Source organism: Sinocyclocheilus rhinocerous, unplaced genomic scaffold (genome assembly GCF_001515625.1).
Source record: "Sinocyclocheilus rhinocerous isolate Xijiao unplaced genomic scaffold, SAMN03320098_v1.1 scaffold4140, whole genome shotgun sequence".
NCBI classification, from domain to species: Eukaryota; Metazoa; Chordata; class Actinopteri; order Cypriniformes; family Cyprinidae; genus Sinocyclocheilus; species Sinocyclocheilus rhinocerous.
In genome coordinates, this window is record NW_015661995.1 from 82,891 (window position 1) to 102,682 (window position 19,792).

At 40.9% G+C, this 19,792-nt stretch overlaps 1 protein-coding gene across 2 annotated transcripts in view; it reads right to left on the reverse strand.

Moving 5' to 3' along the window:
* Nucleotides 1-10,397: 10,397 nt before the first annotated feature.
* Nucleotides 10,398-19,792, reverse strand: part of LOC107727146 (importin subunit beta-1) — a 43,081-nt gene continuing 33,686 nt past the window's right edge. The window contains exons 19-22 of one of the 2 annotated variants that reach the window (XM_016536930.1): nucleotides 14,278-14,383; nucleotides 11,673-11,787; nucleotides 11,308-11,469; nucleotides 10,398-11,088 (exon numbers count right to left, since the gene is read on the reverse strand). In XM_016536930.1, the coding sequence (XP_016392416.1) occupies nucleotide 11,088; nucleotides 11,308-11,469; nucleotides 11,673-11,787; nucleotides 14,278-14,383 (384 nt within the window). In that variant the 3' untranslated portion in view covers nucleotides 10,398-11,087. Of the gene's footprint in view, nucleotides 11,089-11,307; nucleotides 11,470-11,672; nucleotides 11,788-14,088; nucleotides 14,204-14,277; nucleotides 14,384-19,792 lie in introns of both variants that reach the window. The other variant, XM_016536929.1, reaches the window with a different exon arrangement.

Below are 19,792 nucleotides of genomic sequence, written 5' to 3' on the forward strand. Positions count from 1 at the left end.
AACTCTTTACTTAAAGCCTTTTAGGTATAGTGCGTTACAAAAGGTTTTTAAAGGGTAGAAAGGATTATAACTATTCATAATGTGTGTTGTAATAGATTATATCTTGTCAATGAATTAAGTGTTAGGTGTCATCTTAATTAATGAATTAAGTGTTATTACAGGTGCATCTCCATAAATTAGAATGTCATGGAAAAGTTCATTTATTTCAGTAATTCAACTCAAATTGTGAAACTCGTGTATTAAATAAATTCAATGCACACTCTCTAAAGATTCTGAATCGATTCTCAAAAATCCACAATCAATTCTGCATTCAATTCAAATAGTGACTGTGCATGAAGCTGAAAACATAAACCTATGCTGGCAAATTCGCTTGGTTTGGATAAAGATGGACAAACTATGACCTGCGGCATCAAATTTGAAATCGACTGCAACATTTTGGATTTTGTGAAGACAAAGGCAAAGGTGTGCAATACTGTGTGCAAACTAACATGAAGAAACATATTCTGTGATTCCTCCCAGAGCTGGAGAAACAGACCCACTACCAATTTCACTCAAAGGACCCTCAAGCAAGTAGCAAAGCGTCCACCAAATTCTGAAGAGGCGAAGCGAATTACTCGGCCAGTGTCAGGTTTTATTTTATTGGCGGGTACAATTTTTTCCTGCATTATGTTTTAAAAAATAGATAATAGATAAAGAAAGATAATTCTTTGTGGCTCCAAACTATTTTTGCTTTAAAGACATTTCTTCGTTAAAAGGTTCTAAAAAAACTTTAAAAATGGTCATACTCTGTTGTGGATTTAGAACTTCTGTTCTTAATCTTTCTTTGTACTTGCATGGCTTTTCCATGTTTTATTCAGAGCTTGTTCACTCTGAATATAACTTTGTTAACAAAATAAAATGAAAGCAATCTTCATCATTATTTTTAAGATGACAATACTGTCATACAGAGATTACAACTATAAACGTGAATGTAAAATTGATGTATTTGCACAGCAGAAGGAAATTAGGAAAAACATGTATATCAAGAAGAGTTTTGGAATTAGATCGTGACTCCCAGAATCGGAATCCGATTGGATCGTGAAGTGCTTAAGGATTCCCACCGGTAGTTGTTAGTTACTCTTGTCTATCATTTTGTTAATACAATTCCTTTTATTACACTCATGTCTTCCTTGCGTTGATAATACAGTAAGAAGCTCTACAAGTTGATGATATCTCACAAATCCTTCAGATAACAGACTTTTTTTCCAGTTTATGTAACTCTTTATTTATTCAACAACTCCTTGCCTGGTGCCCCCTAAAATAGGAAGATATTATCTTACATTCATACTCATCTTAAGCGACATGTGACCAAAACTAAATATTCAAATTAATATTTAAGCCCAAAAACCATTTCATGAATGGTGCTAAATTAGACTGACACCATTACAGAGTTCTGTTCCTATATTGGTTCAAGTTCACTTCCCTTGTTCAGTTCCTGTCTGCTTTGTGCCTTGTTTGTTGCCAAAGCTACCCTTGTTAGTTACCATGACAGTTAATAATCTTCACCTGACCCTTGTTAGCCCTTTTTTTTATACAATCCTGAGTGTTTTCCTATGTTCTTTGTCTGGTGTTTACTTACTTACGTTTGGTTTGAATTCTGTTTTTGCCCATGCCTTTTATATCTCATTCTTTGTCCGAATTTCCTTTTTTCCCCCTTTAATTAAACGCCATTGCAATTGGGTCCTACACTCCTTTGGCTGAAGCAGCCACGTTACATTTGTTCTCTAACTTTCTAAGCTAGAAGAAATTGTTCACAGTAGGATGTCAAACAGCTCTGAGCAGCAAATGTTTCATGTTCTGCAGTCTAATATTTACACTACAGCCTGTCTTCTGAATTTCTGGTGTGGTAGGTGGACTCACTGGACCTGGAGATAAGTTCTCTTTCATCATCTCGTGTTTGAGATCCACCTATGGGAAGGGCATCCACACCTGACCTCTGCAGAAGCATCCTATTGCACCAAGCCTGGCTTGACAGACAGGAGCGCATGCCCAATACCAGGTAAGGGATCACGCCTTTACCTAAAGCATAAAGAGACATGCACACGTTACCCTTCCTCAGTTGATACTCGCTTCTCGTGACCTCTTAGGTTGCGTTTACATTTGGCATTAACATGCGATCACCGTTATCCGATCAAGCAGATCGGATCATCAGTCAATCAGGACAAGGCACGTTTACACTTGGCAACATCAACCCACGCCGGAGACCGTGGTTCGAATCCCGCTCGGAGCGAGGCGAAGAGCGAAGGTTACATTTGGTGCCGTGACCCGGATGGGAGTGAGGTTTAGGGGGGTGAGTGTAACTGTCGTAGGCTAATAAGACTAAAACGCTAGACTGACGCTAGAGGCCGTGGCCTTTAGCCTCCTTGTTAGAGCGCCCGCCTCCCACACTGGAGATCGCAGTTCGAATCCCGCTCGGAGCGAGGTGAAGTAGAACTGGTTACACTTGGTCTGCAAGCCACCCATGCTCAGTACCTCAATTATTCTGCTTCTATACCATTGCCTCGCTCTTCCGAATAAGCTTCTTCGTCACCGGCTAAAGGCCGCTTCCATCCAAAGCACAGATGAGCAATATGACGATGTTGTGAGCGGGTGAAAGAGTTGCATCTCTGGGGTCCTCCCAGAGCATGCCTGCTCTCAGTTGGGCTGACCCATCTGATGAGGGTTTACTTGAGGAAATCCTGCCTGACATTTCCTCACTTGACTATGAGACACCTGGCTCAGGCAAGGATGAGGACCCCGCATTACTTGAAGGCTCAGACGATGAGGAAACCATCCCATCTGCCCAAGTTCTCCCAGTTAGCAGCTCAGCTGATCAGGAGAGGGATATATATGACAGCAAACTTCTAGGCCCCCTACCCGGTCCTAGGAAACAGCTCCTTCCTGTCCTGCCTGCGCAAAGCACATGCATCATTATTGGAAGGACCCACTTGGTCTTAAGCACGGCTTGGCGGGTCTAGACTAGAGGTTAAATATATTGCAGCATGTGGTATGAGCGAGTCAATTTTGTAAAAACGCCCATATATCGCAAAAAAGTTCGCACGAGGTGGATTTTCGGGCAATGCGTAAAAGGAATTATTCGCAAAACTGCAATGGAAACGTTTTTTTTCGCATTTACAGGTCACATGGCGTATGTAGAAAATCATATGATCATTCTTCAATGTACTATAACCTCCAAGAAACACTTCATACGTGGCCGCTCTCCAGTATAAGGGGCTTTCCCTACTAATAATGCTTAGACAATTTACACTGCACACGTCTGCGGCGCAGTGTGGCTCTGATACAGCTACTGAAGCTAATGGTGGCCACTCTAGTCGATGCTTGTGTTTATTCCAGCCGCGCCACGCACGTTTCTGAAGCGGCTCTCTGTGCTGCTTCTGTAAAGATACACACATACGCCTCCTTTTAATAAATATAGCCAAAATCTGTCAAAATCCCACCAAAATCCGTTGCCATGACTTATCGCGAGAGGCAAAAGGTTACGTTTTAGTCACATAACATTGGTTAATGGAAACGCCGTCATTTCGCAATACTTTTTTTTATCGACATTTATAAAATATCGGCAAAGTTTTGCGCAAATCTGTAATGGAAAGGCGCCTAATGTCATCAATATATATTTTGTGTAAACCTGTATCTGAACTGTAAATCATGCTTTTTACAGTCATTTTACAGTTTAATATGTTCTCATAGACATTGCTCCACCCCACTTATATGGCATTCATTTTTATCTGTGCAGGTCTTAAGAAGTTTTAAATTTGAGCCTAAAAATCCTGCAGAAACCCTGTGTGCTATAGAATAAACACGATTACATACACAAGGAAAACAATTCAGAATAAATATTACAAAGGTGTACAAAACGTAGAATTTTGTGCAAAAGATAAAAATATTCCAAAAATAGTTTTGGAGGCCATAATGTCAGCCATCAAACACTAAACTCAGTGGCGGAGCTAGACTTTTATACATGGGGTGGCCAAGGCTAATTCAGGGGGTCCATAGACCATGACAGAGAATCAGTGTATAACTCCAATCTGGCATAAAAAAGCATGAATAAATCCTACAATTGCTGATTACTTCACATTACCCCACATTAGCTATACATTCTTACCGTAACTTGAAAAATGTTAGTGTATCGGAACTTATTTCTATCATCTGATTAACCAGCGGTTGGAGAAAAAGATCTAACATTAACTTATATAGTGAATTTTGTAAATGTTGTTCAGGAAACCTAAAACTTCAGCTTACGTCAAACAGGACTGCCAACTTTTGAGTTCAGCCTGGAGTGAGAATTATTCAGGAAAAATTAACTTGCTTGCGATGTCATTTTTTCTACACTAAACTAAACAGGGAAACCTATTAGTAAGATTAAAAGTAACAATTGATTTGTACAAGTTCATATCCCTGTAAAAAAAAGACAATAGAAACCATCACAGAAAATTCTAATGGTTTCCACTATAAATACCATTACAAACCATCAACTATTAACCATTAAAAAATGGTTTTCTGTAGTGTGTTTTGGGACATATTTAGAATTTATTGGTTTTAACAAGCCACCTATAGAAGGCGACCAATAACCAGTAGAAACCCAGAGAGTCTATTACAGTTTCCATTAAAACCAATACAAGTCCCATTATAACCAGTAAAACCATTACAAATTTTGTAGCCTAATAGTGTCTATTGTTTTTTTCATCAGGGATTGGATAATTTTTATAATAAAGTTTAATCTATATTTTTTTTATTAATTATAATAAAGAGTAATTATAAAAGTAAAAATATAATAAATATAATTTTTGCAAAATTCTTCTAAGTGTACATTTTTCTCACTAGTTTATGAACACTGAATGGATTTTCTGAGGATATGTGTGACGATGTTTTCAATGTTTTCCACAGTTGAAACACTCATTAAGTGATTACATGAGACACTATACATTCAGTAAGTTGAAGTGTATCTTTCAACATGCCCTCAGATGTTCATTAATTTTTATTTTAATGCTAATTAGAATGCACTCCTGCTTCGCTTGAACTGAGGCAAAGCGGGAGCGCGCATGAACCATCACGCCACTAAAGAGCTCCAAAACGGTATTTATCGTTTGAAATTCCTAATAACACAAACAGAATTTGAATGCTGAGATTTTGTTTCCTATTATCAAAGGTAACCTGCTCTGTCGTCTTTGCTCCGTGATGTTTTTCATGCCGTAAGAAAATGAATGTGTGACAAGAGAGCGTGTACTAGCAGAGGCTGGAAGGTACACCGGACGAGATAAAGCGCGATGTGGCACACCAGACTTGAGTTCGAGTCCAGACTAAAATAAATGCTTCTTTCAGTACGATTAAACTAAGAAAATTAAATAGTGGCATATAAAATTTTGGGGTGGCACACGGGGTGTCCAGTGCCACCCTGGACACCCCTCTGGCTCCGCCACTGACTGAACTGGACTAGATCCAAAAAGCAACAGTCTGAACACAAAGAGGTCTGAGACACCGTTACTGCTTAAGTGGACTTTGAGTCCTCTTTCAGGAACTGCGATAGTGTGAACAAAGAAAACTGGGTCCTTTTTCACTTGATCCACCTCTTGGTCCACTTAAAGGGGTCTGGGTCCGGTTCTTTTAAAGAAGACTTAAGTGTGAAAACACCCATATAGACGATTGGCTGATTATAGCCGAGAGAGAAAGTGATGCAAAAGACTGCCCGTGTGCTCGCTTAGATCACAGTGCTTCAGCTTCAGAGTGAATGTGAGCAAAAGCAATTTCTCTCCTGCCCAGAATGTGATATTTATGGGTCTGGAGCTGAATTCCATCACAATGCATGCACGCCTGTCGCAAGAGCGCATTCTCTTCTTCATGAATTGCCTCTCAGAATTCAGGGAAGAGGACAGTATCATGTGTCTCCTGAGAATGAGGGCATTCATGAAGTGGGTTTTATTTCTTCATCTCAGCCCATTACACGATTCCTGCCGCTCTGTCACAGTAACATGCTCATGCACAGCAGCGCTGCGCCACTGGAGAAATGCAGAGTTTTACTCTCATGGGACCCCCTCGGAGCCATCATGTTGCGGTAAGTGGTAACAACAGATGCGTACTTGACAGGATGGGGAGCCGCACAGGAGGGCAGAACAGTGAGCGGTGTGTGGCCAAGCACACTCCCCTCAGCCCATATAAATTATCTGGAGCGCCTCACTGTTTGGAAAGCACTGAAAGATTTCCTGCCCCACTTGCAGGGGCATCACATTCCGGTGTGTTGCGAGAACACCACAGCCGCAGCACATATCAACCGCCAGGGGGGATGCGCTCATCCAGGCTTCATGCTCTAGCTCTAAGGCTGTTAGTATGAAGTGGGCAGCACTTTCTGTCGTTACAGGCGGCCCATGTCCCAGGTGTTCTGAACATGGGCGCAGACCTGTTGACGAGGGGGAACCCACTCTACAGAGACTGGCGCCTCCACCCTCAGATAGTGAGTGCTATGCTATGCAAGAGATTCGGCCAGGTAGATGTTGATCTCTTCACCTTGTGTGAAAACACCCATTGTCCTATGTTCTTCTCACTATTGGACGAGGATGCCCCTCTCGGCGTGGATGCACTGGCCCATCTATGACACAATGTTCTGCTTTACGCATTTCCTCCTCTTTGCCTAATAATGCCTACCTTGGTCAGTGTGAGAGAACAGAGCTTGTAGAAGCCATCTCTTTGGCATATGAACCCAAGGGAGTGCGGCCTCCAGGGGGCCTCAGAGCACACTCCACTAGAGGCATCGCCACCTCTTGGGCTTTTGGACTTATGATATGTCTTCAGCCTCCTCACCAATCGTGTAAATTAGGACATTCACTTGATTTTCGTCTGGCTGTAAATCCAAACCAGATGCAATCCAAAATAGTTCTCAAAGTTTTATCCACGTTGGCCAGTCATCCGCTTTGAACATGCATTTTTCCGGTGGAGAAACTTGAAATTGATTCATACTTGTGCAGTTTGCCGTTAACGCCTCTCGCTGACAGAACGAAATGAATTCAAAACCAAATTAACTGTACAGCTTACAAGCTTGTTGCAGATTATTTTATACATCTGAAACCATGTTCTGCAGTCTAATATTTGCACAACAGCCTCTTTGCAGGGATGACACAACAGTCAGCCATAAATCTTCTCAAAACTTTATTCTCTATCAAATCATAACACAGTGAAAATATGCTCCACGTGTGTATGCTATGAAATTGAACACTATTGTAGTTAACCTAACACCACATTTTAGACTGTAATATTTTACCAGGTTTTGGTAAAATGCAAACCTGCACTCTTGTGTGTTTCATTTTCATTTGTCAGGATGTATGGGTCTGAGTTTGAAACCCTACATCAACTCTACTACTTGTACATGTAAATGATGAGAAATTAACCAAGCACCTTGAAGAACACCTTGTGTCAGAGTATCAGTGGCTGATATATACCCTTGTATAGTGATAAAATACTTTGTCAATAAATGTGTTACTGTGTGTGACTTTTTATCTTTTGACACTTTTATTTGTAACTAAACTCTACAGGATGTGTCTGACAAAGAATGCAGAGTAGGAGCTCATCTCTTCTGCAAGCTGCTGTTTTTTGCCCTGTTTTGAGGAACGTCATTGTTCTTTCAGCTCAATGTAAGTGATGTTTTTGGCCTTGTTGGTTGGGTCGGGTTCTGTATATGTATATGAAATGTTTCATGTTTGGTCTAATTGCCATTTAATATTGTTTGTATACAGGAGGTATTCTGTTATGGTTGCATGGGCTGTACCAACCATTAACAATGTGTAAGGCCTGCTTCATCCTGAACACTCATTTGGACTGATTATTCCTGTCATGTTCCTTGATGCTGGTTTTGGAATGGGGACTGGATTCTTAATATGGATATTAACCACTGGGTGCTGATTCATCAGTGTTTATTTGTGATCCCTTTGTATCCTCTACCCCCTACAAGATGTGTATTGTAAGGTAGTGTGGACTCATTTCTTTATGTGGTTGTGATCAATGATGAATTTTTCTGAATGTTCGGTTTTTCATTTTTGATTTATTTTACAAAGGGTCTATCCCAGAGAACACCATCCACCATCATATCAGGAGCATGTCTAGATGTTGCTGAAGTGCATACAGACATGCAGAGGTTAGACAAGCTACTGACTTACACTAGGAATTGCTGTGATGAAATTCAATTCGATCAGCTTGTAATTTCAAGTTTTTATTTTGATCTTCAGTATGATTTTGAATCCAGCCCTCGATGTGTTGATGGTTTTGGCTTCCAGTGTCACATTATTTTGTTTTCAACAAACTCTCAATGTATAGGTAAATACACAAGCAAAGATTTTCAACTTGTATATTTAGTTTGAGTTTTAATGTGTGATTTAAATGTTCCCTTTTTTGAGCATTTTTTAAATGCTTAAATTTGTGCACAACGAGAAAAGCACATTTATGTCATACAGCAAAGGTTATACCAATACAAAATGATGATATCTTGTAGAAAATTGTTCATGGCCACTGGAGCCTCATCAACGGGACACGCATGCACTGAACGCCGCTGTAGTAAACGGACCCTGGAGCAGGTTATGTTCAGTGTGAGCTGCTGCGGCTTCTTACCCTAAAGGCCACATCAGTTTTTTGACCATATTTACAGCCTCATGGCAACTCTGTGGTTTATCACCACAGCCCATCAACTTACCCGAATTATCTTTAAAGCCTTTCTACATGTTTACTCGGCTAGAATTTCTTAACAGATTTATTATTAAAACTAATGACAATGTTTTACAAAGCGTTCCCTGTTTAAGGTAGTAATGGTGCTTATCAAGTTCATTTACACAGCCAGCAGGCAATGAAGAACGCAGAAAACATCAGCATGAAACACCAAACTTTCAAGTTGCTCATTTATTGACTTTAAAACGACTTATAAAAGCATCAAGTGGCTTGAGAGTTCACAATCTGTATTAAGCAAACATTGCAAATGTGAAGCCCCATCAACAAGTACACCGCACCAGTTTCACATCAGGTTCTTTTATTATTTACCAGTCATGCAAGAAACTGCTTGCTTTAATCTCACTACTTGATAACACCACCGTAGAATCATCACACTGATTTTATAATCCACAATGGTTCTAGTAAAGGCAGGTTCTTCAGTTCTTCAGATCTTGGCAAGCTTCCCATTACGCCCTCATTAGTTCAGAAACTTAATGAAGAACATTTCAGAACAATGCTGAACAGCAACATGACCCACACACACGTGGAGAAAGGGGAAGAGACATCCAGCAAGGCAACCCACTGCACTGTCAGAAGGCCATTTCTTCAACACATTAATGCCGTTTGATCTGGTGAAGCTAGGAAATAAAGGAATCGACGGCGGTTTGCATTGCACAGGAAATGCATCAGAAGTACAACCGGAAGGGTTCAATTATTTTATTTTCATATCAATGGAAAAATATAACCTCATACAAACGTCTGATTCTGTTCATTCTTTTTTTAAAAGCTTGGTGAATGACTCCAATTAAGTGCCGCGAGAAGAAAAAAATTACAACCAAAGCACATCAATGCAAATCAGATTGTGACATCGTTGACATGTTTATTTCGCATCTTCTACGTGTCAACACATTAAGCTCAAGTCCAGTGGTATCCGCATGGATTTGGCACTCATTTCCCTGCAAAACAAATGAAGGAGAATAAAGGAGGAAGTGGAAGTGTCTAATTCCTGCACCCCTTGAACATGGACCGCTCTGCTAGAACCTGCACCTCCAGTGGCAAGAGTCTTTCCAGGTGTCTATCTGCACCATCCATGCTAGCATACTAATAACACAACCATTTATTTGTAATTCTATTTTTTTTTTAAAGGAGGGGGGAAAAAATATAGCGCAGCAATTGACTGAGAAAGCAGGATGAGCGCTCGTCGCCAGATCACCCGAGTGCTGCCCATCCCTGACCACCTGCCGCTCTCCTGTTCACACAAGTGCATCTCACTGAATTTGCAAACAAGATATTGATCATGTTTATTTATTATTGGTTGAAATAGAAAGAGGGGATGTGGAGCCAGCGACCCCCTCCGTTCATTCACACACTCACACTCCAGTCACGCCATTATTGTGACATCGTTGACATGTTTATTTCGCGTCTTCTACGTGTCAACACACATTACGCTCAAGTCCATTGATATCCGCATGGATTTGGCACTCATTTTCCTGCAAAACAAATGAAGGAGAATAAAGGAGGAAGTGGAAGTGTCTAATTCCTGCACCCCTTGAACATGGACCGCTCTGCTAGAACCTGCACCTCCAGTGGCAAGAGTCTTTCCAGGTGTCTATCTGCACCATCCATGCTAGCATACTAATAACACAACCATTTATTTGTAATTCTATTTTTTTTTTAAAGGAGGGGGGAAAAAATATAGCGCAGCAATTGACTGAGAAAGCAGGATGAGCGCTCGTCGCCAGATCACCCGAGTGCTGCCCATCCCTGACCACCTGCCGCTCTCCTGTTCACACAAGTGCATCTCACTGAATTTGCAAACAAGATATTGATCATGTTTATTTATTATTGGTTGAAATAGAAAGAGGGGATGTGGAGCCAGCGACCCCCTCCGTTCATTCACACACTCACACTCCAGTCACGCCATTACAAACTCCAGCAGCATCACTTCCTTCTTTTTGTTTGTGTCTTCTGACAAATGTGTTGCGTAATAGGGAACATCTGCAGTCCCACAGATGTATTCCTTTCTTGAGCTAAACGCAGACAGGCTGGCAAGCGTGCACTAATATGATGCACTAGCTTTTCAAAGGGAGAATGTGGATGGTGTGGAATAGTTTATTAGTGGGGTCAGAGACACATGAGAAGAGGGCTTGATGAGGGGAAGGTGGTGGCCGCTGAGTTGTTCTGCTGCTGCTGGAGTTGAACTCTGAAGGTGGTGTGATGTCTCTCTCTCACTCTTTCTCACTCATTCTCAGACACTCATCTCAGCGCACACGTCACTTCTGCTTTAACGTCTATGTGTAAAAGACAGAAGAAACCTCAGTGGGTTTGATTTCCATTTTTCTTGGTAGAAGCTCCACGGCCGGTAATCTGAAAACAAACCAAGAGAAAACCATGGAGACGGTTAATGAACAGCAGTTAATGAGTCGGTTCAGATCAAGGCGAGCATTCAGAACACCTCTCATTATTCGCCAATTTAACCTCTCTTCTGTCACAGCACTTATAAAACTGGCCGAGCAATAAGAGTCATGCTTTGGGGCGAGACATGGCCTCTGCGTGGTCTGGTGAGATGGAAGTGCGGTCACATACCAGGCTTGGCTCTTCAGCTTGCGGAGCTCCTTCGTGGCCCACGTGGCTAAGGTCTTGGTCTTGTTGGTCTTGGACCTCCGGCCTTCAGACAGCAGATCGTTGATCTGAGGTCGAACCTCCACCAGCTTCATCACATCTTTTCCAAAGGTTGTACACAGGTCACTTTAGGGGGAGGAGGAAGAGAAAGAAAAAGTGTCAACATAATTATGTGCCAGAGCAATGAACAAGCTGTCATTTAAAAAAGCATGAAGCCACAAATGAGAAGTGCAGTGTAGTCACTCATGTCCTTCTGAACCCAATGACACTTGTCCACGCGAGAGCAGGAAACACATGACTTCAGTGTTCATGAAGCCAGACGCTCTTACCCGATGAGGCCGACAGCATTGGCAACAACTCCATCGGATCGGTCTTCATCCTCAGCAATGTGGTGAATGAAAGACAAGATAAACTCGACACGAGGCTGTACCAGCATTACATCGGCTGCACAAGGGAAACACAGGGTTTTAACAGGAATCCATCTTCAGATCACAGTTATGAGATCGATGTGAAGCTGAACTTACGGAACGTCTATGTGTAAAAGACAGAAGAAACCTCAGTGGGTTTGATTTCCATTTTTCTTGGTAGAAGCTCCACGGCCGGTAATCTGAAAACAAACCAAGAGAAAACCATGGAGAACACGGCTGAAGAGACTCGCGCTACACGGAGCAAAACGACACGGTTTGTGGCAGACTAAGGTGCTCGAGCCTGAGGGCCTTCAATTCAGCTAAAATGTTAGATGGGCTTCACAAAAACACGTTCAGGACACTTCTCACCCGAAAACGAATGGGCTTCACTTTTATTCTATGAAAAAACTCATTTTAGGAGCAATAAAGGCCTGTTCACACCAGGATTGTTCGCAGCAATAACGTTTTAACTAGTGTCGTCAATCGATAAATAAATTAATACTAATCAAAAAAATGTAAACTATTTTTTTCAGAAAATAAACGTGATTAATCCCACATAACTAAGTTTGCAAAAATACGTTTAGATTGCAACAATTTAACATTCAATCTTTAAATTAATGTAGAAACAAAGAATATTTGTTTAATGGCATCTTTTTTTTTTTAATGAAGGCGAGTATCACTGACACCAACACTACTGATGACTCTAGGGACTAGATTTCCTCCACCAATATTTAACCATTGACTACAGCCATTCAACATTACAGTACAATTGAGAGCTATCAATATGAACATTGATTAGACTTTAAGAAATAATGAGCATAGTATAACGGCTGACAGGACAGGCAGATGTCCTGACATCATCTCATCTGACCACAGTTCACTGATGTTCTCCTGTACTGTTTCCGTGCTCGTTTGACTAGCGCCTGCCGCTGAGGTGAACTGGAGCGCCTGTCCTGTTTGATGAGCTCGCTAACACGTTCCGTGTCTAAACTAGCGCAATTCTTGTCAAGAAAAAAAAAAAAAAAAGAGACAGAAGCAACAGTCAGTTGTGCATGAGGTGGCCAAACCCCTGCTCCGGCCCGCGTTAACACTGTTAGATATCTTTAACGCAGTTAAATTGGAAAAATTAATCATCTGCATTAACGCACTAATTTTGACAGCACTAATTTTAACGGTCTGTGACACACAGTGATTTAATCTTCTGTCACACGACTAATAAAACTGGCCAACCAATAAGAGTCATGCTTTGGGTCACATGCCCAGACCAAAAATGAACAAAGGGCAAAAATGAGAAATACCAGCCATAGCATGTAAGCATCTTGATACGCAAACAGTGCGCTCTCTTTTTCAAGAGCTCCACCTACTGTCAGAGAGGCAAACTGCAGTTTCACTAAGCCTGTCTGCCAGCAGACGAAAGACGTGCACAAACCTGACTTTTTGTGCCGGTGTGAACAGGCCGCAAGGATTTCTGTGCGAAACACGGTTTGGGGTCAAACGTGACCTCTAAGGTGAGATCTACGTGAGGTGCATGGCATACCAAGCTTGGCTCTTCAGCTTGCGGAGCTCCTTTGTGGCCCATGTGGCTAAGGTCTTTAGAAGAAGTGTCAACTTCACTATGTGCCAGAACAACAGAACACATACGCCAGAGCAATGAACAAGCTGCCATTTTAAACAGCATGAACCCACAAATGGAAAGTGTAGTGTAGTCGTTCTAATCCCAATGAATTTTGCTCATTCATTCATCAAGCAGACTAATCCAGTTATGTTTGAAAGCTTGGAAAATCTCTGACTTTCTCGGTGCAAGAAAAATGGAAATACACTGGTTTATTCAAGGTCTAATCCAAGCTAGCAAATGCTATAAAGAGATCTGCAGAAAACACCTAGAATTATGTTAGTAACACATGAGCAGAACAGCGGACACACACAGAACTGTCACTAACCCAATTATTTCAGTATTGAAGAAAGAAATCCTAAAGGAAAAGAGTACTATCAGACCTACCTGAAAAACCTCAAACACTTTAAATAATCATTTATATCTTGGGTCTGTTGTATTCATTTTATAACTGACTGTTTATAAGTTTTAACGTTTGAACTTTATATTTGGCTAGACTAGTAGTTTTTGCTGTGGTACCAAAACTGGAATCGAGAACTGTGAAGCTGCATTGGTATTTAAAATGTTGGTGTCAAACTTAAATATTGTAATGAATAAGGTGTTCACATGGGTTAAAAACAACAAATAATAAGTTATTTTGTCAGGGCAGGTAACAATCTTAAGCCCTGCCACAGCTGGGCCAGTAGAAAACATGGTTTAGTGATTTGTTGAGCAAGAAGTTCTTACCCTATGAGTCCGACAGCATTGGCCACCACTCCGTCGGATCGGTCTTCGTCCTCAGCGATGTGGTGAATGAACGACAAGATGAACTCAACACGAGGCTGTACCAGCATTACATCGGCTGGAGGAGGAAACACACGGTTTAACATGAATCCATGCAACGACGGTCACGAGACGAGGTCCAGCTGAACTTACGGTGCACGTTCTCCTGGTCTCCCTTCAAGCCCTGGATGATCCCAGTGTAGGCCTCCAGACAGCCCTCTCGCAGCTCGTTCAGATAGTCCACCATATCATAGTCCGTCTGCAAGACAGCAGGTAGCCTGGCTTAACTATCAGAGGCGTGCCGTTTAAAACAATTAGCTCAGGCAAACTCAATTCCAGCATTTCAGAACACCGGTGAATCCACTTTCATAATTGCAATTTCAACGTCACAAAAACAACACTTCTGTGGCTAATCACAGTAACAAATGCCAGTGCTTAAACGCACACGCAGCCACTGTGAGGGTAATCCACACGACCCCAGGGGATAAATCAACATCCTCTGAACAACAATGATTTCTTCAGAAATCTTCAAAAAATTGAATTTTGAATATTCGTTGAATTTAAAATAAAAATCCACATTTGAATGCAGAAGCGTAGCATTAGAATGCTAGGTGTGCGTCAGGCAGCTTTATCAGTGGCACTCGAGATGCGATGACGATGAAGGTGTTTTGCATTGTAATGCTTCTGTTAGTCTATCCAGCTGAACCCATAAGATGCGGCGCTGCTGCGTTGTTCATTCTAAATACTGCGGAGAAAGAGAACATCAATGCGGAGAAGATGCGGTTTACGTCAAAACTGAAACCAAGCCGTTCACACAGAACCCATATTTATAGCATTCTCTAGAGGGACATCCATCACTGTTGCACTCGCGTCTCGCACAAGAGAGCCACATGTAGAGAGAGTCATGGAAAATTAATGTAAGTTCAACTTTTAAAAAACATCGAGACTTTATGGCGGTTTCCCCATCCCACTGCATCTCATGTTTTTAAATGAAGAAAGTACTCTTTGTGATTGGTTTTCAGTCCTTTGTATTAAACTATACATACATGATGCTGTTTTGTTTCTAATTGTTTAAAGGGTTAGTTCACCCAAAAATGAAAATTAGCCCATAAATTACTCACCCTCAAGGCATCCTAGGTGTATATGACTTTCTTCTTTCGGATGAATCCAGTCGGAGTTATATTAAAAATTTTCTTTGATATTTCAAGCGGTTTAATGGCACTCAGCGGGTGTTGCAGTGCTTCGGTCCAAAAGAAGTGAAATAAAGCACATGCATCCTTAATAAAAAGTGTCTCACACAGCTCCGGGGGGGTGAACAAAGGCCTCCTGTAGCGAATCGATGCGTTTTACATGGTGCTGTTTTGTTTCTAATTGTTTAAAGGGTTAGTTCACCCAAAAATGAAAATTAGCCCATAAATTACTCACCCTCAAGGCATCCTAGGTGTATATGACTTTCTTCTTTCGGATGAATCCAGTCGGAGTTATATTAAAAATTTTCTTTGATATTTCAAGCGGTTTAATGGCACTCAGCGGGTGTTGCAGTGCTTCGGTCCAAAAGAAGTGAAATAAAGCACATGCATCCTTAATAAAAAGTGTCTCACACAGCTCCGGGGGGGTGAACAAAGGCCTCCTGTAGCGAATCGATGCGTTTTTGTAAGAAAAATAACCATATTTAAAAAGTAATAATCACTTTAATGTAGCTTGCGCTCACTGTTGTAAACTGAAGCAGTTCCGGGGGAATGACGTATGAGGTCAGCTTTTATATTATGTGTATTTACATGTCTATATTTATATTCATATAATTGATATTATAAATAAATATATATAATATATAAACAATTTTTCTGAAATATATACATGCATGTGTGTGTACTTGTATATACGTAATAAACATACACAGCACAGTACATACATTATGTAAACAAAAACTTTAATTTTCTTATAAGTGCATTACCGCCACCCATCTCTCAAATGGACCATTGACACGATCTACAATCTCAATTAGGAGTGTCAATAGTCCATTTGAGAGATAGGTGGCGGTAATGCACTTATAAGTCTGTGATCTGACGTAAAGCAAGATGACGACGCGTCAGGCGCCGGCTGTCGAGGACGCACTCAGGACAGTTCGGACATTGTGGTGAATCAGAAGTAAAAAACTATATAAATACTGTTGTTTCTTGCACAGACCAATCGTTTCGTGTCTTTACACATCAATGTATCGTCACGAGCCGCAGGATTTAATTTGGTTGTTTGTGTATGTTTTTTGACTCTCAAAGCCGTGATTCCCATTCAGTTCCATTATAAGACTGACAGACTGCAAAGGTTTGAGTTAAAAATCTCCGTTTGTGTTCTACTGAAGAAACAAAGTCACCTACATCTTGGATGCCCTGGGGGTAAGCAGATAAACATCACATTTTCATTTTTGGGTGAACTATCCCTTTAAGGCCACTTCACACAGAGCGATGCAAAAAAGCGAGGCGAATCGCTGACGAACAGTGCTTTCACACCGAGCGCGAAACAATTGATCGCTTTCTGCTAATTCACGCCTGCATGCTAGGTGGCGCCGACCAACAATGCATTTTTTCCTCAGATATGCGTCTCGTAGCCTATATGTGACCCTGGACCACAAAACCATAAGGGTAATTTTTTTAAAATTGAGATTTATACACCATCTCAAAGCTGAATAAATAAGCTTTCCATTGGTGTATGGTTTGTTAGGATAGGACAATATTTGGCTGAGATACAACTAGATTTATCATCGTCCGCTGCTCAATATACAGCATTAAATTAAGATAAATAGCCTAAAGTTTGGCTCTATGCCAGAAACAAACTATCACAATCTATAATGCTTACAAGAAAACATCTTAAAATGCAAGCAGAAGTAGCATCAAGCCACATTTGAAAATGTACATTAATTAATGTTTTTGCTTAAAACCCACTTTAAACCATCATCGAGTGCTTGTAATAACTTCCGATTGTGATCTATAGTTGATTTTGATTCTAGGCAGACAAGCACTCTTTGTATGTTTAATAACGCCACACTGCTTATTGTCATAAACATCCTTTATTGTTATAAAAATACCATGAGCTGCATATAAAACACATACAGAAAACATATCGTCATATGTCTATTTGCTTTCATATTTCATGTGTAGAAATCTATTTCACTATTTTTTTTTAAATACGGAAGATCTAGAGAGTTAAGGCACAATATGTAATTTTCGCCATTAGAGGGCGCATATTCAAAATAAACAAAGACCAGGTAGTGTAGTTTGATGACGGCGTGACTGAGTGAGGAATCATGGGAGTTGTGGTCTTCATCTCCACAGCCGACGGGACTCGGCAGAAATCATGTTCATGGATGAGCTAATGATTTATTAACGTAGTAGAATGAAGCAGGGTGAGGCTGAAAGCCGTCGAAGCGAAACGAGGCCGCTGAACGAGCGTGACACACGGCTCAAAAGCAGCGGAGCTTTTATTATGCCACAGTCGAGCGCTTCCGCTGCTTCCGGTCGTGCGTATGTGGGGTAAAGCAGCGCTGTTTTATCATACTAGATACATTTAGTTCTGTTATTATGCTACTCTGTGCGGTCATCACTGGTATAATAAAACACACAACATATTAAAGCGTCTTTGGGGTTATGTTTTCTACAAAACAAAAAAAACAAAACCGGAACTCGAGGGGTTATGACGTCATTAGCAGGCGACACAATGACACTATGGACACGGTCCGAGTCACTAGTTAAAATTGCTTATTTCTCTGGATTTAAACATTCTTTGAAACATTTGGGATAATGTAAGTACACAAGTCAGCAAAATATATAACACTGTTCTAGTGGTTTTTGGATATTTTAATAAAAAAAATCTTACATATTGTGCCTTTAAAGCGCTCTGACTCATAAGAAAACGGACAGTGATCTCCAGATCATAATTCAGTGGAGAATTAATAGATATTATATTAAGAACATGTGAGAATAAATCTGTTCTCAGATACCAAAGACAACAGAAACTCGGCATCCTCTCTTCTCTCTTGGGATACTCTTCTTCGGTGTTTGTTTACACTGGTTTTCGAAACCGCGCCACCACTCTTGCCTTTTTGTGCAACAGCAGCTTCTCCACGCACGTGATCTAAGCTCAAATCTGATTGGACGGCCCATTTCATCGAGAAGCGACGGGGGGGAAAAAATTGACACATGACGAAAAAAAAAATCTTCGCTTTTTCATGCCACGAATGGTGTGCATAGCCTCTTAGGGATCTATCGTTTCTATTCAAAAGCGTCATCGCACCAAATTTCGCGTTCAGTGTGAAAAGCCCTTTACATGCTTCATAGATTTTTACACAATAACAAGAACATTTACTAAACCAATAACTGAAATATATCTAAAACATTCACAATCAAGTTTAGATGGGTCCATTTTTAATTGTCACAAGAATCAACCCATTTATGTAATCAGTGACATTGACTATGTTTACATGGACATCAGTAATCTAATTATTTACCTTATTCTAAATAAGCCAATATTATGATTATTTTACATGAGTGACTTTTAGAATATTCCTTTCATGTTCCCGTTTTACATGTTATAGTGCATAGATCGATTAATGGCACATGTCATTACGTCCCCACGTTACGCCATCCGACGTCCCCTCCAGAATTTCACGTATAAACATAGTTAGTCTTCGTGATGATGCCATATACAGTTTTGGGTGTTTCATTTTTTATTTTATGAAAGCTTCAAGCGCAGTTAATTATTTGTACGTGCAAACAGATGACGGAGGTGTTGAAGCTCTTTTATTTGCCATCAAACGGTTAAGCACTGCCGTGTGTGTGTATCCCGTCGCAAAATGCGGCGGAAAGTCCTACACGACGGTAATAATGTGATTAAGGTGTTTACATGTCTATACTGCACTTCAATAATAGGGCCTTTCGCACCGCTTTAGTTCCAGAACTAAATGTACAGTACTAAAGTACTGGGATGATTTTGCACAAACTATTTCCCAGTACCATTTAAAGGGTTGCATTCGCACCGACAGTGTGTACTAAGAAGTGACGTAAGCCGGTCGACAGCGACGTCATTTGTGCGCGGCGTTCAACAACAGAAACAAAGAAAAACAACATTAACAACAGGAGGATGGAAGACGCTGTGATCGGAGCTGTGTTTTTGTTGTGTCTCGCAGGTTTCACAATAATGGACATGGAAAGTCGACGTATACGTAAAGCGATTGAAAGAACGGAAAGGAGGACTAAGAATCTCCAACGACAACTGACAGTGCTACAAGTGCCTGCACTTCAGCGTCCGTCCATCTATCGCTGTTCTCCATACTTGCGAAATAAGTTGACACAATGTTTACAGTATGTTTACACGGCATTTTAAATCATGGCGGGTGAGGGCGTTTTCATACGCGTTTGGCCAATCAATGTCACGTCACGATTACTACCAGTTGTGCTGGTTAGACCCTGCTCCGGAGTAGGAGCTAATTTGGTTCTCGAAAAAGGCAGTCCGGTACTAAAATCGCACCCAGTTCCGGCGGTGCGAAAACGCCAAAAAGTGGGTAGTTCCACAATTAGTTCTGGTACTATGAAAAGGTTACCGCGGTGCGAAAGGCCCTATAGTATATGTGACCCTGGACCACAAAACCAGTCATAAGGGTAAATTTTTCGAAATT